A 26,884-nucleotide genomic window follows, 5' to 3' on the forward strand; every position below is an offset into this window, starting at 1 on the left:
GCGCAGGGCGGGTACCTGTTTCCGTACCTGAAGTCAAAGCTCAGCTTCCTGCTGTCGCGTTATCACGACCGAATGAAACTCGGATACTCACACCATTCCAAACAAGATGTATGCAAAAATAAGCTGTATGACCAGTATCTCACCTCGATTAATTGGACGTTATTCAAAGTTGAGAAATGCAAGCGACCGACTAGAAAAAGATAAGGGGAGAGGGGAGAGGGGCTGGGCAGACCAGGTCTAGAAGCAGGGGTTGCAGTGATGTCACGGCGGGAGGGTAGCAGCAGCAACCCAGCAAACCAACAGGGAAGAAAGAGGAGCTTTGGCCTCGACTTTCCCCCGCATGGCCTCAACCACCTCCTCCTACCTTTTCCCATCGGTTGAGATTCCCCACCTCGTCCTGTTTGTTTTTCTCATGAGTCCATCCTGTTTTGACGCTGTTGACTAGATTCCTCACTTGTTTGTGTATTATCCATCCTATCCCTACGGTCCACCCTTTCCAGAGCTTAATCTCCTGCCACTGGCGATCCATTCTCCATGGCTTCTACCGAAACTCAAACTGCCCTTCAATCGGCGCCTCCAGATGGTACAGGTCAGTTGGTTTGGTTTGAGCGGTTTTGATTGTCATCGTTGTCTTATCTTCATCTAATTGTTTCCATAGGCGTCATCCAGCTTGATCCTTGGCTTGAGCCCTTCCGGGATGCTCTGAAGCAGAGATTCCAGTTCGTAGAGAGCTGGGTCAAGACGATTAATGAAACTGAGGGCGGGTTGGACAAGTTTAGCAGGGTAAGTGTCATATCTTTCTTCTACTATTGTTCGAAATGATTGACACCATCCAACTGGGTTACTTGGAATGGCCAGCACCAACTGACATGGCGTTTCCGATAGGGCTACGAGAGATACGGCCTCAATGTCAACGCCAATGGGGACATCACTTACAGAGAATGGGCACCCAACGCTGTCGAGGCTGAGCTAGTTGGGGATTTTAGTACGTCTAGCTATGCGGAGGATATCAGCCGGTGAAACATTACTGAGACTGGTAGACAATTGGGATGTCACGGCCCACCCGATGACGAAGAATAGCTTCGGTGTCTGGGAGATCACATTGCCAGCAAAGGATGGGGTCCCGGTGATCCCTCATGACAGCAAAATCAAGGTGAGTGAGTTTAGAGTCAAATAGGCAGGGCGTTTTGTTTTTAACATCGCTGCGCTTCGCAGATAACTATGGTCACTCCCGAAGGAGAACGAATCTACCGAATCCCTGCATGGATCAAGCGTGTCGTGCAAGACCTTACTGTGTCTCCGACATACGAGTCGGTCTTCTGGAACCCTCCAGCAACCGAGCGGTATCAATTCAAACATTCTCGCCCGAAGAGGCCCGAAAGCCTTCGTATCTATGAGGCCCACGTGGGTATTTCTTCTCCGGAAACGAGAGTCGCAACTTACAAAGAATTCACTGCAAATATGCTACCTCGCATCAAGTATCTGGGGTACAACGCAATCCAACTTATGGCCATTATGGAGCATGCCTACTACGCCAGCTTCGGGTACCAGGTCAATAGCTTCTTCGCGGCCAGCAGTCGCTATGGTACGCCGGAAGACCTGAAAGAGCTAGTAGATACAGCACATAGCATGGGCTTGGTGGTGCTTCTTGACGTCGTCCACAGTCATGCGTCCAAAAATGTCCTAGACGGGCTGAACATGTTCGATGGCTCTGACCATCTCTACTTTCACTCCGGGGGAAAGGGTCAGCATGAACTCTGGGACAGTCGTCTGTTCAACTACGGAAGCCATGAAGTCCTGAGGTTCCTCCTGAGCAATCTCCGCTTCTGGATGGAAGAATATAAGTTTGACGGTTTCCGTTTCGATGGTGTTACAAGTATGCTTTATACCCATCACGGGATAGGAACGTACGTGATCAGGCTCCTGTATCTCTTCATTACAACACTAACTTCGCAATAGTGGCTTTTCTGGCGGATATCACGAGTACTTTGGTGGTTCGGTAGATGGCGAGGGTGTGATGTACCTGACCTTGGCCAACGAAATGCTCCACAGTCTATATCCCGACTGTATAACTGTGGCAGAAGATGTATCTGGAATGCCAGCACTGTGCTTGCCGCACGCCCTTGGGGGTGTTGGATTTGACTACCGACTTGCCATGGCAATTCCAGACATGTACATCAAGCTCTTGAAGGAGAAGTCGGACGATGAATGGGACATTGGCAACCTCTCTTTCACGTTGGTCAACCGACGTCACGGGGAGAAGACGATCGCCTACGCGGAGAGTCATGATCAGGCGTAAGTCCATCTATTCAACTTGATTTATTTGACCACAGCTGAATCCGGACAGGCTTGTTGGCGACAAAACCATCATGATGTGGCTTTGTGACAAGGAGATGTACACCCACATGTCCGTGTTGACAAAGTTCACCCCCATTATTGAAAGAGGCATGGCTCTACACAAGATGCTCCGCCTAGTTACACATGGACTCGGTGGTGAGGGTTATCTCAACTTCGAAGGTAACGAATTCGGTCATCCCGAATGGCTCGACTTCCCTCGTGCCGGTAATAACAACTCATTCTGGTACGCACGTCGCCAACTGAACCTAACGGAAGACCACCTCCTTCGCTACAAGTTCCTGAACGACTTCGACCGTGCCATGCAATTAACCGAAGAGAAATACGGCTGGCTTCATTCCCCACAAGCATACATCAGCCTGAAGCACGAGGGTGACAAGGTCCTTGTCTTCGAACGTGCAGGCCTCCTCTGGATCTTTAACTTTCATCCCTCAAACAGCTTCACGGACTATAGAGTGGGCGTCGAGCAAGCCGGAACCTACAGAATCGTACTTGACACCGATGACAAGGAGTTTGGTGGTTTCGGTCGCAATCTCAAGGAGACGCGCTTCTTCACTACAGACCTGCCCTGGAATGGGCGCAGCAATTATCTGCAGGTCTATCTTCCTACGCGAACAGCATTGGTAAGTGCGAATGAGTCCATTTCCATCCAACACATAGCAAGCTAATATAGTTGTGTTCATCTATAGGTTCTTGCCTTGGAAGAGACCCTATAGGTCGATCGATCCCCGTGTATATCTCTCGATCTTCCTCATCGACTAAAGCCATTGGATTCAGACAATTGCAGCATTGACCCTGGGGGAGATGATTTGTGGATAAGCAAGCAGCACTGATCATTTTGTTATAAGTTAGTCCGTAGCGTCAGATAATGTCACTCTGTGATTTATTCCTTCGATACTCTATATCATGATATTGCAGTCTCATCGTCTCTCATATGAAAAGAGTACCAGTTAGCACACCTTATTACCGCACCGTAAGTTATCGGTGACACACGATCATAGTACTACCAGGTAGTAAGTACTAGTAAGTAAGCAGCCTGACAGTAAAATAAGCCATACCCCAACCTATACTGCCACCTCCGCATAATACTAGCACATACTAGTGCGATATACCTGCTGGTACTTAGTATGAATCCCCTCAAACCAGAGCTTCAGTAGTAGTACTACTACTACTACTACTACTGACTAGTAATACTCAATATATATAACTGAGCTCTCGATCCCATCCTCTTGTCTATTCATCTCCGAGATCATCTACTCAGCCAAGATCGATGCAGTCCCTTTACGTTCCCTCCGCTTCTATATACAGGTACCACGGAATACTACTGTTAACTCGATGAAAGTGAAACCAAATATCAATATATATTGAATAGCGATGGCATTTGTTGTGGTGTAGTTGCAATACAGTGGTGGAAGATATTCTCATGGGATATATGTAGAACAAGGCACGGTAACGAGGAGAAGTTGATACGTGGCATAGAAGGGACGTATGGCTCGTTCGGAATCTTACAGATTACATGCTACAGGAATGTCTACGCAACAGATATCATGGTCCCCCGGTTCAACAAAGGAAATTTGAGTACAATTGTCCCAGCCCAGCGGGTATCAGGCTGACTGTGGTCATTTTAACTTACTTACATGAGCACGTAGTGTAACACAAGTCTAGAAGTTTCCATCCAGACTTTCAGAGAGGTGTACGTTAAGAGCGCTCTCATCCTTTTATATAGGGGGGACCTCGCCTTTCTTTCAACTCCCTTTTCTCAATTCGAGTACTGTACACGGATCGGTAGAAAACGGCACATGGAAGAAGGGAAGTCCATGTCTAACAAAAAAGGAAAAGGGCGCTTAAAAACAATATTACATTTAGGCCTTGTTCTCGAGCTCGGCCAAGATCTTCTCACCCTTGGCGCGGGCAGACTCGAAGTCACCAACCATGTAGAAAGCAGCTGTAGAGAAGGAAACAAATTAGCATCCATGTTGGTCACAAAATAGAAAGTGGGAATAAATTAACTTACCCTCAGGAAGGTCGTCACCTTCACCGTTGATGATGGCCTTGAAACTGCGGATGGTGTCCTTCAGGTCGACCAGCTTACCCTCGATACCAGTGAAGACCTGGGCGACGGTGAAGGGCTGGGACAGGAAACGCTGGAGCTTACGAGCACGCTCGACGGTAAGCTTGTCAGCCTCAGACAGTTCGTCCATACCCAGAATGGCAATGATATCCTGGAGGGACTTGTACTCCTGGAGCATCTGCTGGACACGGGTGGCGGTGTTGTAGTGGTCTTCACCGACGATACGGGTGTCGAGCATACGGGACTTGGAGTCGAGAGGGTCGACGGCAGGGTAGATACCCAACTCGGAGATACCACGGGACAAGACAGTGGTGGCGTCCAAGTGAGCGAAGGTGGTGGCGGGGGCAGGGTCAGTCAAATCGTCAGCAGGGACGTAGACGGCCTGGACGGAGGTAATGGAACCCTTGGTGGTGGTGGTAATACGCTCCTGCATACCACCCATGTCGACGGCCAGAGTGGGCTGGTAACCGACGGCAGAGGGGATACGACCCAGAAGGGCAGACACCTCAGAACCGGCCTGGGTGAAACGGAAAATGTTGTCAATGAAGAGCAGCACGTCCTGACCCTCCTCGTCACGGAAGTACTCGGCAATGGTCAGACCGGTAAGGGCGACACGAGCACGGGCACCCGGGGGCTCGTTCATCTGACCGAACACCAGGGCGACCTTGGAGTCACCCTCGAGCTGGATGACACCAGTCTCCTGCATTTCGTGGTACAGATCGTTACCCTCACGAGTACGCTCACCGACACCACAGAAGACGGAGTAACCACCGTGAGCCTTGGCGATGTTGTTCTAGAAAATGTGTTAGTTCTACGGGGTCACATGGAATTTCTTTTGATAAGATTGCCAAAACTTACAATCAGCTCCTGAATGAAGACGGTCTTACCGACACCGGCACCACCGAAGAGACCAATCTTACCACCACGGGCGTAGGGGGCAAGCAGATCGACGACCTTGATACCAGTGACGAGAATCTCGGCCTCAGTGGACTGCTCGACGAACTCGGGAGCCTCAGTGTGGATGGGACGGAACTTGTCGGCCTTGACGGGACCACGCTCGTCAATGGGGTCACCAGTGACGTTAAGGATACGGCCAAGGGTGCCGGGACCGACGGGGATGGTGATGGGAGCACCGGTGTCACGGGCGGCAGCACCACGGGTCAGACCCTCGGTACCTGTGAGGAACATTGATGTTAGCCACAGCGAGACGAGTACACGTGGAAGGACCAGGTAGAGAGAAGGCGGTGACAATATGTTGATATTGCCAAGCAACTCTGGAATTTCATGGTCATGAGAGAGAGAGAGGGAAAAGCTTACCGTCCATGGCAATGGTACGAACGACATTCTCACCCAAGTGTTGCTAGATTGGGTTAGCTATAAGAGCTTGATGTCATTGGAGCTTCGATTTTGGTGTACATACAGAAACCTCAAGGACGAGCTTCTGGCCACCGTTCTCGGTCTCAATGGCGTTGAGAATGGCAGGGAGCTTGTCACCGTCGAACTTCACTGTTGGCGAGAGTCAGATATCGTGTTCTTTTGATGGCCATTGAGTCGAATTTGATGAGATTGTGGATGGAATCGAGGCTCGGAAAAGATTTTCGCGTAGCCGCCGGCAGGGTTTTCTCTGGGACGGGGGACCGGGACATACCGTCGACGACGGCACCAATGACCTGGTGAATCTTTCCAACGGAAGAGGCCTCAGTGCTGGCCATACGGGCCAGGGAGGGAAGGCCATTGGTCTTAGGCTGGAAAGCGCGACGGGCGACGGAGGTAGGTCGGGCAAAAGCAGCCCTCCCGAAGGTCCGGGCAAGACCGCTGTAACAAGGGGGAAAGAAATGGTTAGTTGGAAGCGTCTAAAAGGTTAAAAGGTAGATAAAAAAATTATCTAAATGTATAAAAGGTTGTAGGAGGGATCCGGGGGAACATCATCACACACCTCTTGAACATCTTGATGGTGTTGAAGAGCGAAATGGGGTATAGAAAAGGTCAAAAGGACGAGAGGATGGGGAGAGGGAAGAAAGAGGGAAAGGAAGGGAAGAGGTTGAGGTTGAGGTGGACACGGGCGAATGTGTCCGGCTTAGCCTTTCCGGGGCGGTTTTGCCGACGATCCCGTGATGTACCGAGCAACGCGCTGGCCAGCATAGTAACCAGCTTCAGCTCTCCGGCGTCACTAGGAGGTTCTACTACGGCGACCGCATCTTTGCCAGTCCATTCTGCAGAATCTAATGACCCCCATATGTCCGTGATGCTGGCGGCAGGGCGTGATTCGGTGCTGATAGTACTGGAGAGCTTTCCCACCTTGCCCTGTTTGGTTGTTAGGGGGAAATTCGCACACAAATGGGGATGGTCTTGGCGCCCGGATGCACTGGGAGGAGACCCCATCAAAATAATAATACTAACTAATACCCATTCCTCCGGTTGCTTTTGCTTTTCTTTTTGTTTTCTTCTCTTTATGCCTAGGTATATTTATTTATATAAAAAATTAAGAACTAGCTATAATTAAATAAAAATAAATATAAATGTAAAACTCTATATACGAAGAAAATTCTTTATATCCATAAGTTCATCATATAGCCAAGCATTACCTCCTCCCTTCCCCTCTCATCCTGCAAAGCGCTTAAGCAATTTCGTGAGGGGGTTGGGGGGCCTACACAAGAAAGCAAGTTGTTCTCTCGCTGTAACGGAAAGACAGACCGACGATATCGGACGAACGCTGCTGTAACGAAAAAAAATCTGACGTGTTCCCGTGATTACCCTTTCGGGGGTCCCAGCTTGGTTTTGCGGTGTCTCGACGGTAAACAACCGGGCGACCGTGCATTTGGGGATCCAACCAACCAACCCAGCCACCAACCCATTGAGTCCTTACCTGAATATGGAGTAGATACATTGCTGTAATTATTTTAGTTGATGTTATTTTTCCTTTATTTCCCTTTAGTCTTGTACTTGTTATTGCTCTTCCTGTTGTTAGGGGAGTATTAGACCGTATATTTCCACTGTGACAGCTCTCCGGTTCAATTGAACCACCGACTTACCGCCTCTCTACCGAACAGTGGCCCCGAACCTTTCTGCGCCCTGCCAGCAGAGAATATCAAAGTAACGTCATCCTGTATGTAATTACCTCTTTCATCGTAGTATCTCCCCCATATACAGTGTAAGCTCTATCTAGGCTAGAATAAGAGGCTCTAGTTGAAAGTATAACACCCGTGAATTCCTAGCTACAGGGGGGCGTCTAGAAATTCTATCCCGTATTTTCTACAGCATTTACAGGAATTTCACGAAAGAACCTGCAGTCTGATCTTTCTATGGCTACAAAGGAGATGATTGATTATTGCACAGTACGAGATACAGAGGTCTTTTTGGGCTAACATTGACAAACAAGTAGAACAGAGGCGAAGGATCGTGTCCAGGATTGATGGGCACAGAACCGGCGTCATCAAAGGTCGTGCGGTGGGAGGCAGCAGTTCATTCCTGTAGCCCAATACTACCCATCCACTGCACACCCCGTTGTTATACCTGTTCCTCCCGGGGAGCGGTGGCAATCTATTGCTTCTCAGCAGGGGGGCTCTGGACGAAGCCCTTGCCCTCGTAACCCTCGGCGCTGATGCCGTAGATAGGGTTGATCTTCTCTTGCTGTTGTGATGATACTCATCAGCGACTGTTCCAAAGTGCAGCCAACGCCAATTGGCGAGCAACTGATGCAGATTGTTGATTTCACATACCTTAGCATACTCATTGGAGGCCTCCTGCCACTCCTTGGTCATGGTCTTGGGCTGGGGCTTGGCGAACAGGTGGATGACGTAGAAAATACCAAAGCTGACGAGGGTGAGCTGGGCGACCTTGAAGAAGATCTTGAGGTTCTCGCCCTTGGGGGGCACGGAACGAGGGCCGTGGGGTCCGAAGGAGATCCAGTAGGCTAAATCGTGGGGAAGAAGAAAAAATGGCCCATGTTAGCAAAATTCTGCTGGACGCGGGGAAGATAGCGGAAAGGGGCAAGAAAGAGCAGCATACCGGCCTTCTTCTCCTGGAGAGTCATCTGGTGCCAGTCGACCTTCATGCGGTCCCTCAGCTGCATCCACAGCTCGGCCTGCTCCTGAGGGGGCATGGCCTCCCAGCGCTTCTCAATACCGGCGAGTGTGGGATTCGAGATGGCATGCTCGGAGGCGGCGCGGGTCTGCTGGGGAGCGATAGACTTCTTCTCAGTCTGAGGACGAGCGTTCAGGCAAGCCATTGGGCCCGAAACGGTGCGGTAGGAGCGCAGGCCCGTGGTGGGCACAGCCGAGCTGCGAGCAGCAGCGCGAGTAACGGAACGAAGGAACATTGTGTGCTAAGGGTGTGCGCGCGTATTAGAGTCAATTGATCGCCAAAAAGCAACTTTCCAGCAGCGAGAGGGCCGATTCGTCGGGATTGAGGATGGGAAATACCTGGGGTAGAGTGGAGGGGGGTACCAAGAGTCGCGATGGGAGACGAAGACGACGTTCGACTTGTGGTTTGAGGTGGAAGTCGAGTATCCGGACAGGCTAGCTTAGTCCGTTTTACCGCCGCCCTCATTGGTCCACGCCCGCTGCCCGTCCCGACCGTCCGCCATGGCTTTTGCCCCCAAGAAACATCTTACGATGATGTTCCCAATTCCCGTCAGCACCACAGTTCCCCTAGTATTCTTATAGGGTATACTACTATACATTAAGGCTGATCCGTCCAAGCCATCTACAGTGTCCCTTCCGATTCATTCTCGGCGCCTTATCTTCCATACGTTTACTCACCATCTACAAGCCGCCCTTTCTCACCACCCAAGTGCTACCTCCTACTTACTACTCATACTACCTAGCCTGTGTCCCTTCCCAGCACTCATCGGTCGAGATGAGTGCTTCACACGGGTTTCAGACCTAGGCACTCGACTCAATGCACAGTTTTGGGGTTTCGTTGTGTGCAGGGTGACCTGATGTTTCTACTCTACATCGAATCGCGTATTCACACACACCATGGCACGTAACAGTATTCTGTACAGACAAACGCTGATAAAGAGAAAGAAAAGCCCCTCCCCGATATTCGTTCATCATGGAAAAAAAGGAAAGTGCCACGATCGCAAGATGATACGGTCACTATCAAAAGAAATCAAGTCGTAACGATCTCTCATTTAACTAAGTTTGTGCAGAGAAACTGAAGGATTTGGTCGTTCCGAGGTACTCCGCATAGTGAGTCAGTGTGATTTGTTGCAACTTGCAACATCCTAGTCACCTGGCCCGGGCCCAGCCGGCGCCATTGTTTATTTGCCAGCCTTACCACCGCTGGCCTCGGCCAGGACGGTCTTCCACTCGATGTCGGACTTGTCGTCGGCGTGGATGGAGGTGTGGATGTTGAGGGCGTTCTTCAGGTTCTCGCGAGTGCTGGCGTAGATCATGGACCACTGTTTCATCGGTGTCAGCAATGATTTGGGGGCTTGAACAACTGAGACGGTGCGGAACGTACGAGGGTAGCGGTGTCGCTGGGAACCCAGGAAATGAAGATGATCTTGCTCCTGTGGTGAGAAGAAAGTGAGCAGATATGCTAAAGTAAACGTTCGGCATCGTCATCATCATCATACCTCTTGCCTTCACCACCGCCCAGGTCGTACTCGACGTCGTAAACTGCATAACGGGGAGCGGGGTTGCCCTTAGCATCCTTAGCGGCCGCGAGCTTTTCGCGGAAGACCTCGTAGTCCTCGTCCTGGGAAACCTCGTCGATGACAACCTCCTTCTTGTTGTCGGCGATCTTGAAGATGATGAACTTCGTCTTGCTTCCCTTGCTGTTGCCGCTCATGCGGAACTCGTTGAATGCGGTGATGCACTCATCGGTGATGGAAACACTGTCCTCCGTAACTTAGTCAGCCTTATTCGGTTGTCATCGTCGAGTTCCCGATACTGTAGGGATGGTCGAAGATACATGCGGAGATCAGAAGCAGTCAGGAACATACCCAGACGCGAGCTACAAGGCAGGAAAATAAATGGTTAGCCCTGAGAGGGGAACGCAAGGGCGATTATTACTCACAGACATGGTTGTTTGTGTGGATAAAGGGGAGAGATGGTAAAGAGGTAAGACGAGTTGACAGACAGATAACCTGCGCATGCACGCGATGTTAGTTGGCCGGATTCCCCCTTATTTGTCCTTTGTCATAATCGCAAGATGGTTGGAGAAAAAAAACGGCGAACGAAAAGGGAAATGTGGTATACGCACCAAGCACCGTTGAACTGGTCAAATGGCTTTCACGGGGTAGTCTGCGTAAGAGCAACGGAGACAGGATGAGGGGATGTAAGAGAGGAATATAACGGGGGAGGATGGATGGGAACCGAGCTGGAGATAGAGGGGCATTTAGTTGTGCTTTGCTGGGCTGCTGCTGCTGCGGCGGGCGGCGGCGGTGGGGGGAGCCTAGCACGTGACCCACCCGTCGCACCACCGGCCGCTTATTTCCCCTTCCCACCCATCTTTTCCCCCTGAATCCTGCGGATGACGAAATAAGCCTGGACTTTTACTGTGAGGTAAATGAGGTAAAGTATGTACTGTTGACTAGGTGTGACCAACCCATAGGCCCAACTCATTGGTAATGCACCTGCCTGCACCCTGATGCATGTCAGGCGATTATTCACTGGCGATGACGATGTGTTTGGGCCAGAACCTACGGAGTACATGTGGCATAGATGGATGACCCAGGCATCTACGATCCATACCTCGGCGGTCGCTCAAAGTGTGGGGGCTTTGCTATCTTGGGAGAGATCTATTTAGGTGTAAATTTTAAGTCGACCAGCTAGCTAGCTAGCTAGCATTTTGTAGACGCCTGTCTGCCTTTGTCAGTCAACTACTGTTGGCTTTTCTATTCTTGGTACCTCCAGGCAGACGAATCTTGTTTTGCACCGGAATAATCCGCCGTTGATAGATTACCAACCATGGAACTAGCCCCGGCTAGCCGAGCAGTATCACGTCAGGGCATGAAAACTGCGCAGTACCTAGATTTATGCCTAGAGACATAGGCAATGCACGGGTACTGTCCGTCATCATCACGAATATCATGGTGCCTGGTTGCCCAAGTCTGATGCAAGTATATGCGGCCTGTGATCTAGCTCCAATTAGGGATTGAACGCATCCATATGCTTTGACTATGGTCATCTTACTCCGTTATCAAGTCCATACAGAATGTAATTAAACAACTACATTTCAAAGTCATCTTCAATTATTCAAACCATCTATGGAAACACGGTATCAGAATAATCTATACTTCCAAACCGTAAAGCTTACCATCGTTCACCCTGCACGATGGCGAATAGGTAGTCACATAAAAGAACCCCGCTACCGCACCAGTAATCGACATCATATCGTCCACGAGACGCGTGCACATGGTGGGATCAGCGGCATAGAAGAGATAAGATGTATGTAAAAACGAAGGGAAGCAAAGAAAAAAATAAAATCATACATGAAGTAGCAACAACCTGTTGCTGTAGAATGGGGTATATAGAAGCTCACAGAATTCAACAGAGAATAAGCGCAAATGACAAGGGTATGAAATCGTCTCAGGATATCGTCCATGTCACAAGAGTTTGAAAAGACAAACTAGGCGAGAGGCTGATGGTTATACTCATCAATCGCACGAAAGGAAACAATATCGAAGAAAAAGATCATCACTGGGGCATAAATTCGGCGTTAATGGTACCATGTGTTGGATAGACGGATGGGCAAGTAGCTGCTGCCAATAACCCTCAGTCGTCTTCAGCTTGTCCACCATCGATGATCTTCCTCCAATGTTGTGGGAGGCATACACAGACCAGAGGGAATGCCTTGATATCCCCGACGGGAGCGGGAGATGTAGCTGCCCGCCGTGAGCCATTCGATACGCCACTATCTCGCTGCTCGCGGTGTCGAGCATCGTGATCCTCTGCTGTTTCGGGAATTCGAATACCAGTAGCCCACCCATCATCCCAGATGCCAATCACTTTTAGCATTTCACCGCGATCCAGCGCAAATTCATCACCTGCCCGAGGCTGGTATGCCCAGAGTACGGCAACCTTGTCGCCCGGATGAATGTCATCCTGCGAGTAGTAGTCTTGGAAGGCGGACAGCTGCTCTGACTGGCCGCTGGTCAGTCCATCTGGTGACGAATACTGGCCACCAGTTCCTGACCGAGGGGAGGAATCAGTGCCCGCACCAGCTAAGGCTGAGTTACTGGAAAGCGAGCCATGGCGTTTTCCGGTTGTGGGGGGAATCTTTTTCGACATTGCCCCAGGGCTGGCACCGTGATCGGAATCTGAGGTGTCGCTGTACTTTGCGCCACCGAACAAAGCAGAGTACCGAGATCGGGCTGGAGATGAGCTGGGAACTTCGCGCAATGCAGACATCCTGGCAACTCTTCCGCCGGGTATGGCAGCAAACTCGTGCGGGCTTCGGTCCTGCTGCATTGACGGTGACCCCTTCCTCTGGGGATTGGGCTGATTCAGTGAGCTATCATTCTCCGCCCGGCGCCTGCGCCGCCAATAGATCAATGCTAGCACGGCTAAGGCGGCGAGAAGAGCAAACCCGGCTACAGAACCTATAACAATCCCTGCTATCTGACCTCCCGATAAGTCATTGGAGCCTGCTGTTGAGTTGGATGCAGCTGTGGAGGTGAATATCGGCGGAAGTGTCGAAGACGGAACTGTGACATTCGAACACCGAGTAGCAGCATTCGAGTCTGTACAGCACGAATCGGTGGAATTTGACGAGCCCGAGGCGCAATACGAACACAGTCCCAAGACATTCGAACGGAATCCGCAATTTTTCGGTTCATTTTCAGCTCCCGTGATGCAAGTTACCGTAAGCGAATCGGCTGGTAGGGCGCAAATCGTAAAGTCAGACCGAATTTGAGACATGTAGTCGCTTGCCTTTCCGGAGCAGAGGTTGGTGTCCGTGACTATCGCCTCTTCACTTATCGCCATTGATGCCTAATAGAAGTTAGTGGTGATGTCCAAACAACAAATGATTAGAAGGGGGTTGACAAACGCAGGTATCAGCGCAAAGCGGTCTTGATTCTTCATCGGATAGGTTGCAATCACTCTTTGAACTTTGTACCAGGCTGCTACATAACACACTTGTCGTATAGCGGGCGTAATAATCGTCGGTATCAGTCAAGTTTACCCCCTGACAGCCCAAGTATTCCTCATACCTAGTAAATAGTAGTTTGGTCAGTCATTTCCCCTGCCATTGCGAAATGGGATACTTACTTTTCCCTCACATATCCCTGCATGACATAGCTGCTCAACTCATTGTCGAACTGCGTGAGGTTCGACACATATTGCATGAATGGACTCGGAGGCAGTTAGCGCAATGGACGTTCCATCTTGGACGCTGGGACATACAAATCGGTGTAGAGACTGGAATTCGTCGAGACAGAGGAACTGTCAAAAGCAGGGCATTGTGTCGAGCCCGACAATGAGATACAAGTGCCGGACATGGTTGGATCGACACTGGCGGCTGCCAGGTGCTTCTGAATGCGAAAATTGATATCGTAGGGCAGAACAATGACGAGCAGATCACAATTCGGATATGGACATTCAGCAGGAGAGTGATTTAGTCGTTTCCATGCTCATTCCCTTCTTTCGCGATTACTTTTTTGGGTGTTGAATGAACGATCGGATGTGCGCAACGATGGTCTTTAACCCGAGTGGGTTCAATTGTCGACGCGTCCAAAATCAGTGGGACAAATAGATTTTTAGAGAAAGCGAGAAAGAATATTCGGGTAGAGCGCAAGGGACTCTGTCGATGCGATTAGAACCTGAGGATGAACGAGTGACTTGGTTGGGTTTATAGCGAGCAATGTCGGGAAGCACCTCAACGGCGAAGGCAAAGGACAAGGAGGAAAGCCCAAGATAATCGAAGAGTCACGGGAGGAGAAATGAAAAGAGGCGTCGATCCACGGCAGAAAAGGCAGGCGCTAGACAAGGAACCTGGAGGAAGGCCGTGCTTTCCCAGTCTGGGCTGGATGTGATTGCCGCTTGGGTTCGAGGCCCCCCGAAAGGAAGAGACCCAGAAAAGCAAAGCACCAGCAGAACGGCGCGATTGGACTCGATGGAAGTCGGCTCCTTCACGGAACAATCTTGAATAACGGAAGAAGCGCAAGAAACAAAAAAAGGTAAAGAGGCAGAAGCACCAGAAGGGCCGCGACTGGAGAAGACTGACTCAAAAGGGGGACGGGCGGGCGGTTCGCAAGAGTAGCCGGCGTCTTTCCAATTAAACTGCTCCACTGCAATGCGCTGCGATTGAGTCCCTCCGCATGAAGGTTCAGTTGCGCCTACAGATCGAGTTAGTCCACTTGTTGCGAGACTCGGTGTTATCAAATGAAATCTTGAAACGGAGCTCCACCAGCACCCGGAACTGAGGTACAAGAGCCGATCCCGACTCGGTTCATTATCACACCCATCAAACTTTCCAGAAGTAAACACTAACCTTCTGCGTTTCACTTTTTCGCTGTAGACACTGGCTAACTCTAGGATGCTTTGCGCTTGCAGCAAGGATGCGAATGGTCAGAATTTTTCCACTCCCTGGCGTAAAGTCAGACCAACTTATGAGATCCTGCAGGGGGTGTCGCTGGATTTGCAAGGAACTCAGGAACAAGCAAGCGGAAGAAGAGAAGAAAAGGAAGAATCAATGCAGGAACCGGGAACTTTATTGCCTTGATCATCGCGAGGAATTTTGTGATGCATAGGAGTTCTTAGGGATTATCTATCTCTGGCGGTGATCGACTGACGTGGCACACGTCCGATTTGAGGCTGTTGGTGCCAGAGGCACGGACTGTGCTGGACACAGCGAATGGCCCAGCCTCCACTATTCGGATGAAGTGTATCCATTGCCGTTAGCCTTGATCAAGCCAGCACAGAATAGTGTTTCAGATTGTAAGCATCTATGCAGTGGTATGTTTTTGTTACATGTGCCACCTTCGGAGTTCTGTTAACTATCTACCTCGAATATACTCCCTAAATTTTCGTGGGAAAAGAGAACCAGGGAAAGCCGCAGCAGCTATAAGGGTGGGCCTGGCCAACACGGGAGCAGAACCAAATTGTGCAACTTTATGGTACACTAGGAACCGCCAGGTTGGGCAAATATTTGCTATTATCCTTCTGATATTCCACACCTGAAGCATTGTCCCAGGTTGATCCCCAAGTGGTCGGGATGTAAGCTTGAGACACCGTCCGCGGTGCACTTGTCGGTGTACCGTAAGTATGTTACTTACATCCACTTTGGGCCGATCGCTATCGTCGCCTCACTCGCCTGGCTCTGCGATACGACTGCCCACGAAAGACTGCTGCATGGCTTTCATCAGAGTGATTCTCCAAATCATTATCCCCGTTGACCGTACCTCGTAAGGTAGGGATGCTTGGTGGAGGCTACATTATGATTCAGATACATCCAATATCTATGGCAATACAAGGTATACAACTGGCGGCTTTTTTGGGTGTACAACATAGTGTCAGAATACCTACCAATTATTCGAAATAGTTTCGTCCCAACTAGAGAACAGATGATAATACACCCTTGCGTGTCACACATACGCCCCTTTCCGCACAATGCTAGGGTCATCTAACAGGGACGAGGAGCTCGCTTACCACAGAACCTGGCATGCTGCTTCTGCATTTATCCATCGTCGAGCTAGGTACTAGATCACTAATTTCCCTATCGAGATGCATCCAAAGGTCGCTCTGAGACTCCCATTCAGTTTTCAGCGACTATCTCCGACATCAGGGTTGTGAACAAGCCGACCGGGCTGCTCTGAGATACCCCACATATTCTCCGCAAGTCTGAGTGTATCATGGCATCTGTATCACATCCCGCTCGCTGGTAAAGGGGCATGTTGAAACAACACCTAATCCTTGCAATGTGCCCTGCAGGAAATCATTTTAGGAAGCCAGTAAGATAGATACTATTACGGACATCTGGAGACAACATCACCCGAGGCCGTGGAAGCTGTTTCACTCATCGCCTGTCTGGTATCGGCACATCGTGGCACGACCCTGTGGCTGATGGATGTGTAAAATATTGTCCGTGCTGCTCAACCGATATCTAAGGTTCCATTTTGGGTTTCTACTGATCACATTCTCGGATATACTCAGTTCGATTCCTTGGCATAATTTGAGAGTAGAGTTCCGCTCTATGGAATGCTTCTGGACTTACAGAAATCAGTAACAAGAAAAATAAAGAAAATAAATAAAAAATTAGCCAGGATAAACCATCTAATTCGTCCAGTGTAAGCAAGTTACTTAGAAATTTGAGGGCAGTGCTACTTCGTGCATTTGAGAACTGGTGGTAGTTATACTTGTAGTACATTCTGTCTTGTCCCTCTGACGGCTGAAATACAAATAGTACTACTAAGTGATAGGCCAGGAACTACTGTTTTCATAGCATAGTAGAAGAAGCACTGTAGTAGGAGAGACTATCAGCATAGTTCCTATTAGTTGGTAGGGACTGGAGGGAAGATTATTTTGATAGGAAATGGAAAGAACATGAACAGATAGTGGCACTAGTATATATAAATGTGCAAGTTTTGGATATTTCGTAAACATTTAGTTTAGGATGGAACACCATCGATCGCGCAAGGCCTCTTCGAGGGACTTACTACCGTCCCAATGAAGCGATCGAAGATACTTTCAATAGAATGGCCCTCAAGAAAATCTGTGAACTACATAGTTTCTACTGATTACCCCAGCTACCCGTCTCCAGCGGTCTCGGCTGCTCAGTCTTCTCAACAGCCTGCGCGCAGTATCACCCGTGGAGAGAGCACTCTCCAACTTATCGTGAAACAATCTATGTCCAATGAAAGGAATTTACTCTAATAAATGAAGTATCATAATATCGCCTAGAGAGTATGATAAGAAATTACTCTATGTGGTGATCCCCAGTAAGTACCCGTGCCGTCAGGTGATATTAACGACGTCATCTGACTTGGAGGCTCACGCAGGCATCCATCCATCCTTATCGTTCGTCATCCCACCACTACCTGCCGCTGTCAGGTTCATGCGTACTTTTTCCTATACTGAAACCTACATCGTAAGATACAAGCCAAAATCTTACAGTGAACACTTGCATGGTCAGGAGGTTGATCAATAGAGTACCTATTCTACCATTGCAGCCATGTGTGGTTCAGACATCTTTCTAGCGATTCTCGCGGTTTTCTTTCCCCCAGTCTCGGGTGAGTATTGATCGCACATTGATTGCATTTGCGAGAGGACGCATGCTAACCGACTGGCTCAGTGTGGATCAAAGTAGGCATTTGCACGGCCGATTCCATCATCAACCTTGCTCTCTGCTGCCTTGGCTACGTGCCCGGGCTTTTACACGCCTGGTACATTATACTCAAGTACCCCGAACCAGATTATGATGACCCTAGCTACGAACCTCTCCCTGGCGATGCGGAAAACGGTCGCGTAACATATTACTATGTTTCCCACCAGCCGATCCAGCATCCCTCCCAGAGGGGCTATGGTACTTTGCCGCCACAACAGCCCCAAGCAGCAAACGCCCCGCCACAGAACCGGCAGCCTACTCCGAATCACTCTCAGGAACAAGCCCAAGCTGGCAGCAGCAGCCAGGAACATCATGATAGTCGCCCACCTCCTACCTATGCTGAGGCCGTGAAGGGAGACCATAAAGTGCAGGACTGAGTGCCTTAGAGGAAGGGAAGACCGGCAGCCCCATTCGCATTTACTGCGCTAGCAGTGATTACTATCCGGAATTATTGCTTCATGAGAGCTCACTCGCTTTACACATCCTACTCATATCTTGCCTTGTGACGCCCATCACAGGATATTTTTCTGCAGTTTACTCTGCGATCACGCATAATGACGTTGTTAATCATGTATTGTCTACATCATTCTACCACTTTCTTTCGTATCAGCGGACTAGGACACCAAGGAGGTTAATGTCGTTTCACGTTTGTTTAGCTTACTCTTATACCAATAAAATTACCATGCGAACAGGATGTACACTATGTAAAGCATAGAAAATCAAGCAGACCCCGAAAAGTCTCCATTCAAGGCCACGAGACATAGTCTTGTCGGAACCAACAAAAACATCCCCAACGTTGCGCTACTGAAATACCCACCAGAACCGTGCAGAACCGCGGCGATTCCGCATGACCGCCTTCTCTCCCGGCGCCGACCAGCCTTGAAACCCACCCGATAATCCAGCACAACAAACGAAACAAGCGTCTGGTCGGCGTCCCAGTGGCCTTAGCAACGGCCATGCAGTCTATGCCATTGCTGCTCAGGCAGTCCTTCAAATCAACTCTCAACCTCACCCGAACAACCCGCCCAGTCCGACGACCGCTCCTGCCCGCCGTTGGACCGAACTCTCTTTACCCTGCACCGCGGAACTTCTCCATCTGCCTGCAATGTCAATTTCGAACCCAGTCCTCGCTTTACTCGTCTGATCCCCTCAAAGACGGGAAGCCTGCTGAGCAGCCGAAGGAAGATGCAAGCCCAGTCATAGCTCTTCCCGCAGGGAACGCAAATCTAGAAGCCGATGCGGGGAGTCAGCAACAGGCTCCTCCCGCTGCTGCGGAGGCGGGAGAAAGTACACAGAGCCGGCAGCAGCAGCAGCAGCAGCAGCAAGAAGAGAAGAGCGAGGCCAATGGAAAGGGATGGGGAGATGGAGGGCTTCCATCCTACATAGAGCAACGCAGGTCACAATTCACAAAGCGGTTCAGTGATGTGATGGACAACCTGCAGTCCAACATTTTCGTGGCAGGACAGCGATTGAATGATCTTACGGGCTATTCGGCGATCGAAATGTTGAAGAAGGAGATTCATAGACAAGGTATGTGGCACCCATATTCCATAACTTAATCATTAGAACTATTGTTTCTAACCTTTGACATGGGTGAATAGAGGAGCGACTCCGCACCGCCCGCCTCCAAGTCCGCACAGCGAAAGATGCCTACGCAGCTGCCATCAACAACCGATCAACCTCCCAGCGCGAAGTCAACGAGCTTCTCCAGCGCAAACATGCCTGGTCCCCCACTGACCTGGAGCGATTCACCCACCTCTACCGCAACGACCACACCAACGAAGTAGCCGAGCACGAAGCACAGGAGGCTTTGAGCCAGGCCGAACACGAGGCCGAAGAGGCCGCTGCACAATTGAGCAAGAGCATTTTGTCCCGGTATCACGAGGAACAAGTCTGGTCGGACAAGATCCGCCAAATGAGTACTTGGGGTACCTGGGGCCTGATGGGCGTCAACGTTCTTCTGTTCCTGATATTTCAAATCGCCGTGGAACCCTGGCGTCGCAAGAGACTCGTCAAGGGCTTCGAAGAGAAGGTCATCGAAGCCATTGAGAAGGAAAAGGCGCTTGATCGCATTCAGATCGTGACTGCTCAGAACCAGATGGCGCAGGAATCGTCTACTACATCTACCGCCTCTACAGCCACTCCTGAGACCGCTGAGACTGCAGAGCCGTCTGCCTCTCCCGCAGATGAGCCAATCGCTGATACCGATGCAATCGTCACGATTGAGAGCACCGAACCGGAGGTATTTAGTTCGGATCCAGCTGATGCGGAACCGTCAGCCAATACCACAGTCAGCAAACCCGCCCCTGACAATATCCGGGAGTATATCAAATTCCAGCTCGCGCGCGTCTCTCCCCTCTTAGAATCCTTGCGCCAATATCTCCACGATCTCTTCAGTGACCGCCAAGTCGTGCTCACGCAACGAGACCTCTCTACTGTTGCTCTGCAAAGCGCTGCTGCTGGTGCGGCGGTGATCGGCATGTTGTCGATGATTATTCGGCAACGGTGATGAGGTTATCGCCATTGATCTGTTTGATAGCCTGATTGATGTAATTATTAGCATGTGATGTTCATTCTAGTTATTAGATGTACAGCGTTCAGATAAGTAAATGTATAAATAGATAGACACTTCTTACCTCATCGGTGCTTGTCCCAAATTTGTTAAGATTGACTACTAGTACTTACGTATTGGTAATTGGAACGGTGACCGCATTGTAGTACAAAAGAAACCGGAACATAGATGGTGACTATACGAAACATTGAAAAACAAAAGACAAAACACATATACTCAACATCGAACATACAAACAGATAAATACACATCTGTATGTCCAACATCACCCACCCACACATCTTCCCCAACGTCTATACCCAATAACACGAAGCAAAGAACACTGGGCCCTGAAGAAACAACGAGTGAGTGATACAGGCTCTATGAGCAAGCGGAGGGAAGAAGGAAAGAAAAAAGTGTTAAGAAACTGTAATAGAACAAGAGGCTCATTTTTCCAGGGTCCATATTAAAAACACAAGGTCTCTTTAATCTTGACAAAAAGACACACATAGAGTAGAAAGCGAGAGAGGAAGGCTTTCGTCTAATGCACAAATACAAACCTTCCCTCTCTCTCTTTCTCTCTCCCTTCCCCTTCTCCTACTTCTACTTCTGCTCTTACGGCCATCGCCCGATTCCCGCGGTCTCAGATCGAATCGATTATAAATCGTTTAACCGATGACGAGGGTGTCCTCGGAGGGGAAGTTGTATTGGGGAACCTCGAGGTTGAGGGGAGCGGGTCCCTTTCTTATACGGCCGGAGATGTCGTAGTGCGAACCGTGGCAGGGGCAGAACCAGCCGCCATAGTCGCCGGATTCACCGATGGGGACACAACCAAGGTGAGTGCAGACACCTAGATAGGGGGATATATATTAGATGGGAGGTCAATGGCGGGTCGGGGAGGAGTATGTCGTACCAAGCATGACAAGCCACTCGGGCTTCTGGACACGGTCCTCGTCGGCCTGGGGGTCACGGAGGGACTGCCACTCGGTCTTCTGGGCCTCCTGGATCTCGTCCTGGGTGCGGTGACGGATGAAGACGGGCTTACCACGCCACTTGATGATAACCTGTTTCGGAATCGGTCAGATGCTGGATTGCAAAGGGGGACGAGCCAGCCTTCTGGTTCGGGGGAAAAGAGAATATAGAACATACGTTCTTGCCCTCAGGGATGGCACCAAGGCCAATCTCAACCTTAGCCTGGGCGAGGACATCGGCGGAGGCGGACATGTTGACCAGGAAGTCTAGTAATGAGAGAAACTCCATATCAGCGATTTGTCCCGAGCGGTCAAGCACACAGCCATTCCCTCCCATTGTTCAACCTGATATCCCCCCCTCCTAGATTTCCCTCCTCTTTTCTCATGTATATGCGCAAGATTCAATGTCTCCAGGGGTACCTACCCTGGACGGTGGCCTTAGCACCGACGGCAGAGGCCAGACCGAGGGAACCGGCCATGAAGTAAGAGAAGACCTGGTTGGAGCGTGGGGGCTTCTTGGACTGGTATTTGCTGAAATCGGGGATCTTCAGGGTGGAAGAGTACTCCTTGGAGCTGCCGAAGGGGCTATCGAAAGTGGACTTGGAGGCATCAGCGACTCCCCTCCGCTGCTGGCAGGAGGCAATGGCGGCGCGAGAAGAGGGCAGTTGTTGCCGGGCGCAAGCGCGCAGGATAGAGCTGGAAGCGGCGGAGAGAGACATGGCGAGACGAGCAATTGCAATCAATTGCAATAGAGAACGACCGCAGGGAGGTGGGTTGGGGTGTGGGGGGTGGAGAGGGAGAGATAAGGACGGAGGGAGGATTTGATTTTCCCAAGAGGTCGAGGTTGAGGTCGGAGGCCCGGCATACGGAAAGAGTCGAACCAAAGCTTTCGCTACGACAAGCGATCGGAATCACGGGGCGTTTCATTGGCCCGTCGTCCCGTCTTAGTCAGGCTCTCACCTGACAGTCAATCATCACAGCCTATTACAAAGTAATCATTCTTGATTGTTTAATATACACATTTACTTTCTTCACCATCTACTCTTATTTCCGCAATTCATATATCTTTCATGTTCATTGACACTTCTTATTTGTGTTTTCTTACCAACTCATACCCTCATTACGCCATTCGTCGTTCACTCCCGCCCGCTCATCCCGTCGTCCGTTCCATTCCGCTGCCCCAATATCCGAATATCCCAATGCGATTGACCAACAACATATTTCAATGGACTACCCACAGGTTGAAACCAAAGCAAAATGATATTTCCAAATAACTCCACCATGCAAAGATAAAATATGTATAAATTCCCAGAACTCATAATCGTCTGAATCCGTCACTGGTCCGTCATCTCGACATCCTGATCTCCAGCAGATGTATCAACCGTTCGATCCACCATCATTGTCACCGTTGGCGGTCGAGAGCCCCTCGAAGGTTTGTCATCTACTGGCTGTAGACTCTGTTGTTCCTCAACTTCCTCTTTATCTTCGACAGCTGCAGGTAAATTGCCGTTTAATGTGCGCTGTCCCTTCTCGGGTCCGGGTTCCTTCTCCTTCGCCCGTTTCTCCTTGAACTGCTTATAGGTTGTGGTTTTGGGGATCACGTCGGAAAGAAATTCGAGGTTGTCGATGCGTGATACGGCCGTAGCTGGATATCCATCCGTCAGTAATTCATATTATCATCCCTGTGCCCAGTGGTCACTAACCCAGGTCTTTGTATTGGATAAGCTTGCGCGGCTTTCGTTCGGATTTAACAACGTTGTGTCCTTGTTCGGTAAGGTATTGAATGAATAGCTCCTAATTTCGTGAAAAAGATGTGAGTGCTGGTTGCCTCGATATTGACTGAAGAGGGGAGGAAGTATCGTAGTCACGAACCGTGGCCATGGCGATCACAAACGTAGCGTTGCTCGAACATTGTACGATATCGTCATCTAATTGAATAATCTTCTTGATCCGCGAGACTTCAGCTCATGTTAGCCTTGCACTTATAGCCAGAAAGCTTCCCACATACTTGGAAGTGCGCTCTGGCCTGTGATCTCTTGGGAAGACGATGCTTCCGCCGCAGCTTTGTCCTTGGGCGGCATCGCGACGTCGCGTCGGAGATAGTCGTGCAAGTAATGCTCTGGACGATATCGGATTGCACCTGAGGAGAATAACACGAAGTATTGAGTGTAGGTGAGACAATACTTTCACTCCTGCGACTGTGTTGATACAAAGACAAACCCAGTAAGTGAAGTTGCAAAGAAGGGAATTCCGGCGCGTGCGGCGTCGAAATCCACTCACGCGCGTGGCGGAAGAGGAAAGTAAATGAATAATGTATGGTTCGGAAGAGGATCGATTCCAGCAAACGCTGCAACTACCAACTAGTTATTTCACGCTTAGTAGGGGACCTGTCAGCCAGCACTCGATGCAGATCTCTGATCTGTATCTACAAATTACACTCTATTGTCCGGCATCCTAGCATTTTGTCTTTGTCTATTCAGCCTCGTTTTGAGAGAAGCCCGAGAGCGGAAAACAGTCCGGATCCCTCACGTGGGCGGCCGCGCATCCTATCGTCGTCATCTCCGATCCAACAGAATTACCCCCAGATTTCCCCTCTTACTAGCTTCAGCTATGCCCATTTTGCGCTGTCAGTCTATGGAATGAGTTGCGATGCCTGTCTCACCCTCTTCGGCTCGTCCGCCTCCCCTCTCGTCTGAGCGTCGGAATTGGAGGAGGTTATCAGGCTTATCTGTCGTCTCACCGATCCACGAGCGCCCGACCCCGGAAAATGGCCAGCCCTCCGCGATCACCGAGGAGATCAGCGAAATTAAGCGCTACGAAGATTTCACAACCATTGACTGGGTGCAAGATGCGGTTCATGAACAGGCACGTCGGAGAGCCAAGCGACGAGATGGATCTGGGTTTTGGGACCAGGAAGGGACCTTTGGTTGGAGACGCAAAGTGCGCGAATCCTACGATGCTGGTCAGGCGTGGCTGGTTATTACAATTGTGGGGGCGGCCATTGGGTTGATCTCAGCGATTCTGAACATCATTACAGAGTGGCTGTCTGACGTCAAGCTGGGGCATTGTACGACTGCGTTTTATCTCAATGAACAGTTTTGTTGTTGGGGTGCTGAAGGAGGTATGTCGGACTGGTGGTGCGATCGCCCCTCGCTGTCTGAGCTGATGGTTCTTTGTTTTCAGGGTGTCCGGAGTGGAGGCCTTGGACCTCTTACTGGATCGTGAACTACTTCATCTACATCTTTTACGCTGTATGGCTGTCCACTCTGCTCGTTCCGAATGAATGGAGCTGACCTCGATAGGTACTATTTGCGTTCGTCGCCGCAAGCCTCGTCAAATCGTTCGCGCCGTATGCCGCAGGTTCCGGCATTTCCGAGATAAAGTGTATAATTGCGGGGTTTGTGATGAAGGGATTCTTGGGCGCATGGACATTGCTGATCAAGTCGATCGCACTACCGCTGGCCATTGCATCTGGTCTGTCCGTGGGGAAAGAGGGTCCGAGTGTGCACTTCGCTGTGTGTACGGGGAACGTGATATCGCGGTTCTTCAGCAAATACAAGCAGAACGCATCCAAGACGAGGGAGGTCTTGACGGCAACAGCAGCGGCCGGAGTGGCAGTTGCATTTGGCAGTCCCATTGGTGGGGTGCTCTTTTCTCTCGAGGTATGGACAGCAGGGCCGATATGAAAGCTCTCACTGATTAGCTGGCAGGAAGTGGCATCGTACTTCCCCCTCAAGACTTTATGGCGCAGTTACTTTTGTGCCTTGGTTGCGACTGGTGTGCTAGCGGTATGTCTACCAAATGAATGCCTTGACTGGCTGTCGCTGACACAATGCAGGTTATGAATCCATTCCGGACAGGGCAACTAGTCATGTTCCAGGTGCAATATGACCGTACCTGGCACTTCTTCGAACTGATATTCTTCGTCTTAATCGGTGTCTTTGGTGGCTTGTACGGTGCCTTGGTGATCAAGTGGAACCTTCGGGTGCAAGCGTTCAGGAAGAAGTACCTGTCGCAGCATGCCATCATGGAATCAGTTGTCCTAGCCGGAATCACGGCCATTCTATGCTACCCGAATATGTTCCTGAAGATCAACATGACGGAGATGATGGAGATCCTATTCCGGGAATGCGAGGGAGGGCACGACTATAACGGCCTGTGCGAGTAAGTGGCATCATTCGGTTGGCGCAACACGTACTCACCTATTACAGGGCTAAGAACCGCTGGTCTATGGTGATGTCGCTGGCCGTAGCTACCATTCTTCGCATCTTCTTGGTCATCATCTCATATGGCTGCAAGGTCCCAGCTGGTATCTTCGTGCCGTCAATGGCAATCGGGGCCTCCTTTGGCCGGTTCGTCGGTAATCTCGTGCAGGCGTTGCACGAAGCGTATCCGAAGTCTCAATTCTTTGCGTCCTGCGAGCCGGACATTCCATGCATTACACCAGGAACATATGCTTTCCTGGGGGCGGGCGCGGCTCTGAGTGGTATCATGCATTTGACGATCTCTGTGACGGTCATCATGTTCGAGTTGACGGGTGCTCTGAACTACATTCTTCCAACAATGGTGCGTTTATTGCAAAACTATCCCCGTAATAACACTAACTCATAACTAGATCGTCGTCGGCGTCACCAAAGCCGTCAGCGACTGCTTCGGCAAGGGTGGCATCGCCGACCGCATGATCTGGTCCAACGGATTCCCATTCCTCGACAATAAAGAAGACCACGTCTTCAACGTGCCGGTCTCGCAAGCCATGACATCGGACCCAGTCTCACTGCCCGCATCCGACTTTCCCGTCCGCGAAGCCGAGCACCTACTAAGCGACAACAAATACCAAGGCTTCCCGATCGTTGACGACCGGACCCGGAAGACACTCGTCGGATACATCGGCCGCACGGAGCTGCGATATGCAATCAACCGCGCCAAAGCCGAGGGACCGCTATCGCCGACAGCCAAATGCCTATTCACTAAAGAAGCAGCCGAGGCATCAGTAACACGCAGGGCATCGACAGCATCACATCTCCACGTGCCGGAGACCTTCGACGACATCCAGACGAACACGGGGGCCGACTACGTCGACTTTAGCCGGTACGCGGACCACACGCCGCTGACAGTACATCCTCGTCTCGCCCTGGAGACGGTAATGGAGATCTTCAAGAAGATGGGACCGCGCGTCATCCTGGTCGAGCATCGCGGTCGTCTGATGGGCCTGGTCACTGTCAAGGACTGCCTAAAGTACCAGTTCAAGGTTGAAGCCGAGGAACAGGCACTCGCGGCGACTAGTCCGCCCCAACTAGCTCTGGGGGGAGGGGGCGGACGGAGTGGTGGTGACACGTTAGAAGAGCGGCTGTGGAACCTCCTCCAGCGCATCGGGTCTATACTGCCGTGGCAGAGGCCACCACCACCGCAGCAGCAACAACAACAACAACGACAACAACAACAATCCAGACGACGAGACACCACAGCTCCAGAGCAGCACAGAGATGCAGAGACCACAGCCAACGAAGCAGACGAGGAAGACGCAATGCTGGAATTAGAAGAGCGCTAACCTCCCCCGCCTACCCCTTCCATCCATCATGATACACATAACACAAAGAATAGATTAGCAGTAGATAGATAGCATTGATACCACACCACACGCATAAATCATTGTACATACTAC

The 26,884-nt window shown here is 50.4% G+C and overlaps 11 protein-coding genes across 11 annotated transcripts; 5 read left to right on the forward strand and 6 right to left on the reverse strand.

Annotated features, from left to right (window-relative positions):
* Positions 1–347: 347 nt before the first annotated feature.
* Positions 348–3,324, forward strand: BDQ94DRAFT_135495 (1,4-alpha-glucan branching enzyme GLC3). The gene is made up of 8 exons (XM_026764680.1): positions 348–589; positions 659–783; positions 886–985; positions 1,041–1,153; positions 1,216–1,907; positions 1,960–2,295; positions 2,348–2,978; positions 3,045–3,324. Exons 1-8 carry the CDS (start codon positions 535–537, stop codon positions 3,069–3,071), a joined length of 2,079 nt encoding a protein of 692 aa, XP_026631036.1. The 5' UTR covers positions 348–534; the 3' UTR covers positions 3,072–3,324.
* A 523-nt stretch (positions 3,325–3,847) lies between these two features.
* BDQ94DRAFT_135498 (F1F0 ATP synthase subunit beta) lies at positions 3,848–6,508 on the reverse strand. Its single transcript, XM_026764681.1, has 7 exons — positions 6,363–6,508; positions 6,075–6,241; positions 5,847–5,932; positions 5,744–5,786; positions 5,285–5,601; positions 4,370–5,219; positions 3,848–4,300 (listed from the first exon to the last, which is right to left on the reverse strand). The coding sequence occupies exons 1-7, from the start codon at positions 6,371–6,373 to the stop codon at positions 4,218–4,220; spliced, it is 1,557 nt and encodes a 518-aa protein (XP_026631037.1). The 5' UTR covers positions 6,374–6,508; the 3' UTR covers positions 3,848–4,217.
* A 1,015-nt stretch (positions 6,509–7,523) lies between these two features.
* Positions 7,524–8,907, reverse strand: BDQ94DRAFT_135501 (cytochrome c oxidase subunit IV family protein). The gene is made up of 3 exons (XM_026764683.1): positions 8,435–8,907; positions 8,146–8,339; positions 7,524–8,056 (listed from the first exon to the last, which is right to left on the reverse strand). The coding sequence occupies exons 1-3, from the start codon at positions 8,742–8,744 to the stop codon at positions 7,967–7,969; spliced, it is 594 nt and encodes a 197-aa protein (XP_026631038.1). The 5' UTR covers positions 8,745–8,907; the 3' UTR covers positions 7,524–7,966.
* Positions 8,908–9,064: 157 nt separating this feature from the next.
* Positions 9,065–10,751, reverse strand: BDQ94DRAFT_135506 (actin-binding ADF family protein). Its single transcript, XM_026764684.1, has 6 exons — positions 10,637–10,751; positions 10,451–10,520; positions 10,377–10,387; positions 10,008–10,268; positions 9,893–9,941; positions 9,065–9,830 (listed from the first exon to the last, which is right to left on the reverse strand). Exons 2-6 carry the CDS (start codon positions 10,454–10,456, stop codon positions 9,690–9,692), a joined length of 468 nt encoding a protein of 155 aa, XP_026631039.1. The 5' UTR covers positions 10,457–10,520; positions 10,637–10,751; the 3' UTR covers positions 9,065–9,689.
* Positions 10,752–12,065: 1,314 nt separating this feature from the next.
* Positions 12,066–14,065, reverse strand: BDQ94DRAFT_72378 (SH3 domain protein). The gene is made up of 4 exons (XM_026776397.1): positions 13,783–14,065; positions 13,648–13,731; positions 13,427–13,589; positions 12,066–13,368 (listed from the first exon to the last, which is right to left on the reverse strand). Exons 1-4 carry the CDS (start codon positions 13,875–13,877, stop codon positions 12,151–12,153), a joined length of 1,560 nt encoding a protein of 519 aa, XP_026631040.1. The 5' UTR covers positions 13,878–14,065; the 3' UTR covers positions 12,066–12,150.
* Positions 14,066–14,713: 648 nt separating this feature from the next.
* Positions 14,714–15,159, forward strand: BDQ94DRAFT_135515 (uncharacterized protein). Its single transcript, XM_026764685.1, has one exon. The coding sequence runs from the start codon at positions 14,937–14,939 to the stop codon at positions 15,126–15,128; it is 192 nt and encodes a 63-aa protein (XP_026631041.1). The 5' UTR covers positions 14,714–14,936; the 3' UTR covers positions 15,129–15,159.
* A 2,241-nt stretch (positions 15,160–17,400) lies between these two features.
* On the forward strand, positions 17,401–18,604 carry BDQ94DRAFT_135517 (putative stress response RCI peptide). The gene is made up of 2 exons (XM_026764686.1): positions 17,401–17,606; positions 17,669–18,604. The coding sequence occupies exons 1-2, from the start codon at positions 17,549–17,551 to the stop codon at positions 18,076–18,078; spliced, it is 468 nt and encodes a 155-aa protein (XP_026631042.1). The 5' UTR covers positions 17,401–17,548; the 3' UTR covers positions 18,079–18,604.
* On the forward strand, positions 18,361–20,344 carry she9 (putative mitochondrion biogenesis protein (She9)). Its single transcript, XM_026776398.1, has 2 exons — positions 18,361–19,231; positions 19,303–20,344. The coding sequence occupies exons 1-2, from the start codon at positions 18,658–18,660 to the stop codon at positions 20,208–20,210; spliced, it is 1,482 nt and encodes a 493-aa protein (XP_026631043.1). The 5' UTR covers positions 18,361–18,657; the 3' UTR covers positions 20,211–20,344.
* Positions 20,345–20,919: 575 nt separating this feature from the next.
* On the reverse strand, positions 20,920–21,941 carry rip1 (ubiquinol--cytochrome-c reductase catalytic subunit RIP1; the record flags this gene model as incomplete). The annotated part of the gene is made up of 4 exons (XM_026770498.1): positions 20,920–21,101; positions 21,165–21,315; positions 21,401–21,489; positions 21,647–21,941. The coding sequence occupies 4 exons, from the start codon at positions 21,939–21,941 to the stop codon at positions 20,920–20,922; spliced, it is 717 nt and encodes a 238-aa protein (XP_026631044.1).
* A 316-nt stretch (positions 21,942–22,257) lies between these two features.
* Positions 22,258–23,601, reverse strand: BDQ94DRAFT_135523 (histone-fold domain-containing protein). Its single transcript, XM_026764687.1, has 4 exons — positions 23,231–23,601; positions 23,095–23,180; positions 22,926–23,016; positions 22,258–22,867 (listed from the first exon to the last, which is right to left on the reverse strand). The coding sequence occupies exons 1-4, from the start codon at positions 23,301–23,303 to the stop codon at positions 22,557–22,559; spliced, it is 561 nt and encodes a 186-aa protein (XP_026631045.1). The 5' UTR covers positions 23,304–23,601; the 3' UTR covers positions 22,258–22,556.
* Positions 23,602–23,802: 201 nt separating this feature from the next.
* BDQ94DRAFT_135524 (chloride channel protein) lies at positions 23,803–26,856 on the forward strand. The gene is made up of 7 exons (XM_026764688.1): positions 23,803–24,343; positions 24,406–24,473; positions 24,525–24,884; positions 24,933–25,010; positions 25,061–25,386; positions 25,434–25,788; positions 25,838–26,856. The coding sequence occupies exons 1-7, from the start codon at positions 23,872–23,874 to the stop codon at positions 26,768–26,770; spliced, it is 2,592 nt and encodes an 863-aa protein (XP_026631046.1). The 5' UTR covers positions 23,803–23,871; the 3' UTR covers positions 26,771–26,856.
* The last annotated feature ends 28 nt before the right edge of the window (positions 26,857–26,884 follow it).

The sequence above is a fragment of the Aspergillus welwitschiae genome (genome assembly GCF_003344945.1).
Source record: "Aspergillus welwitschiae strain CBS 139.54b unplaced genomic scaffold BDQ94scaffold_3, whole genome shotgun sequence".
Lineage (NCBI taxonomy): Eukaryota > Fungi > Ascomycota > Eurotiomycetes > Eurotiales > Aspergillaceae > Aspergillus > Aspergillus welwitschiae.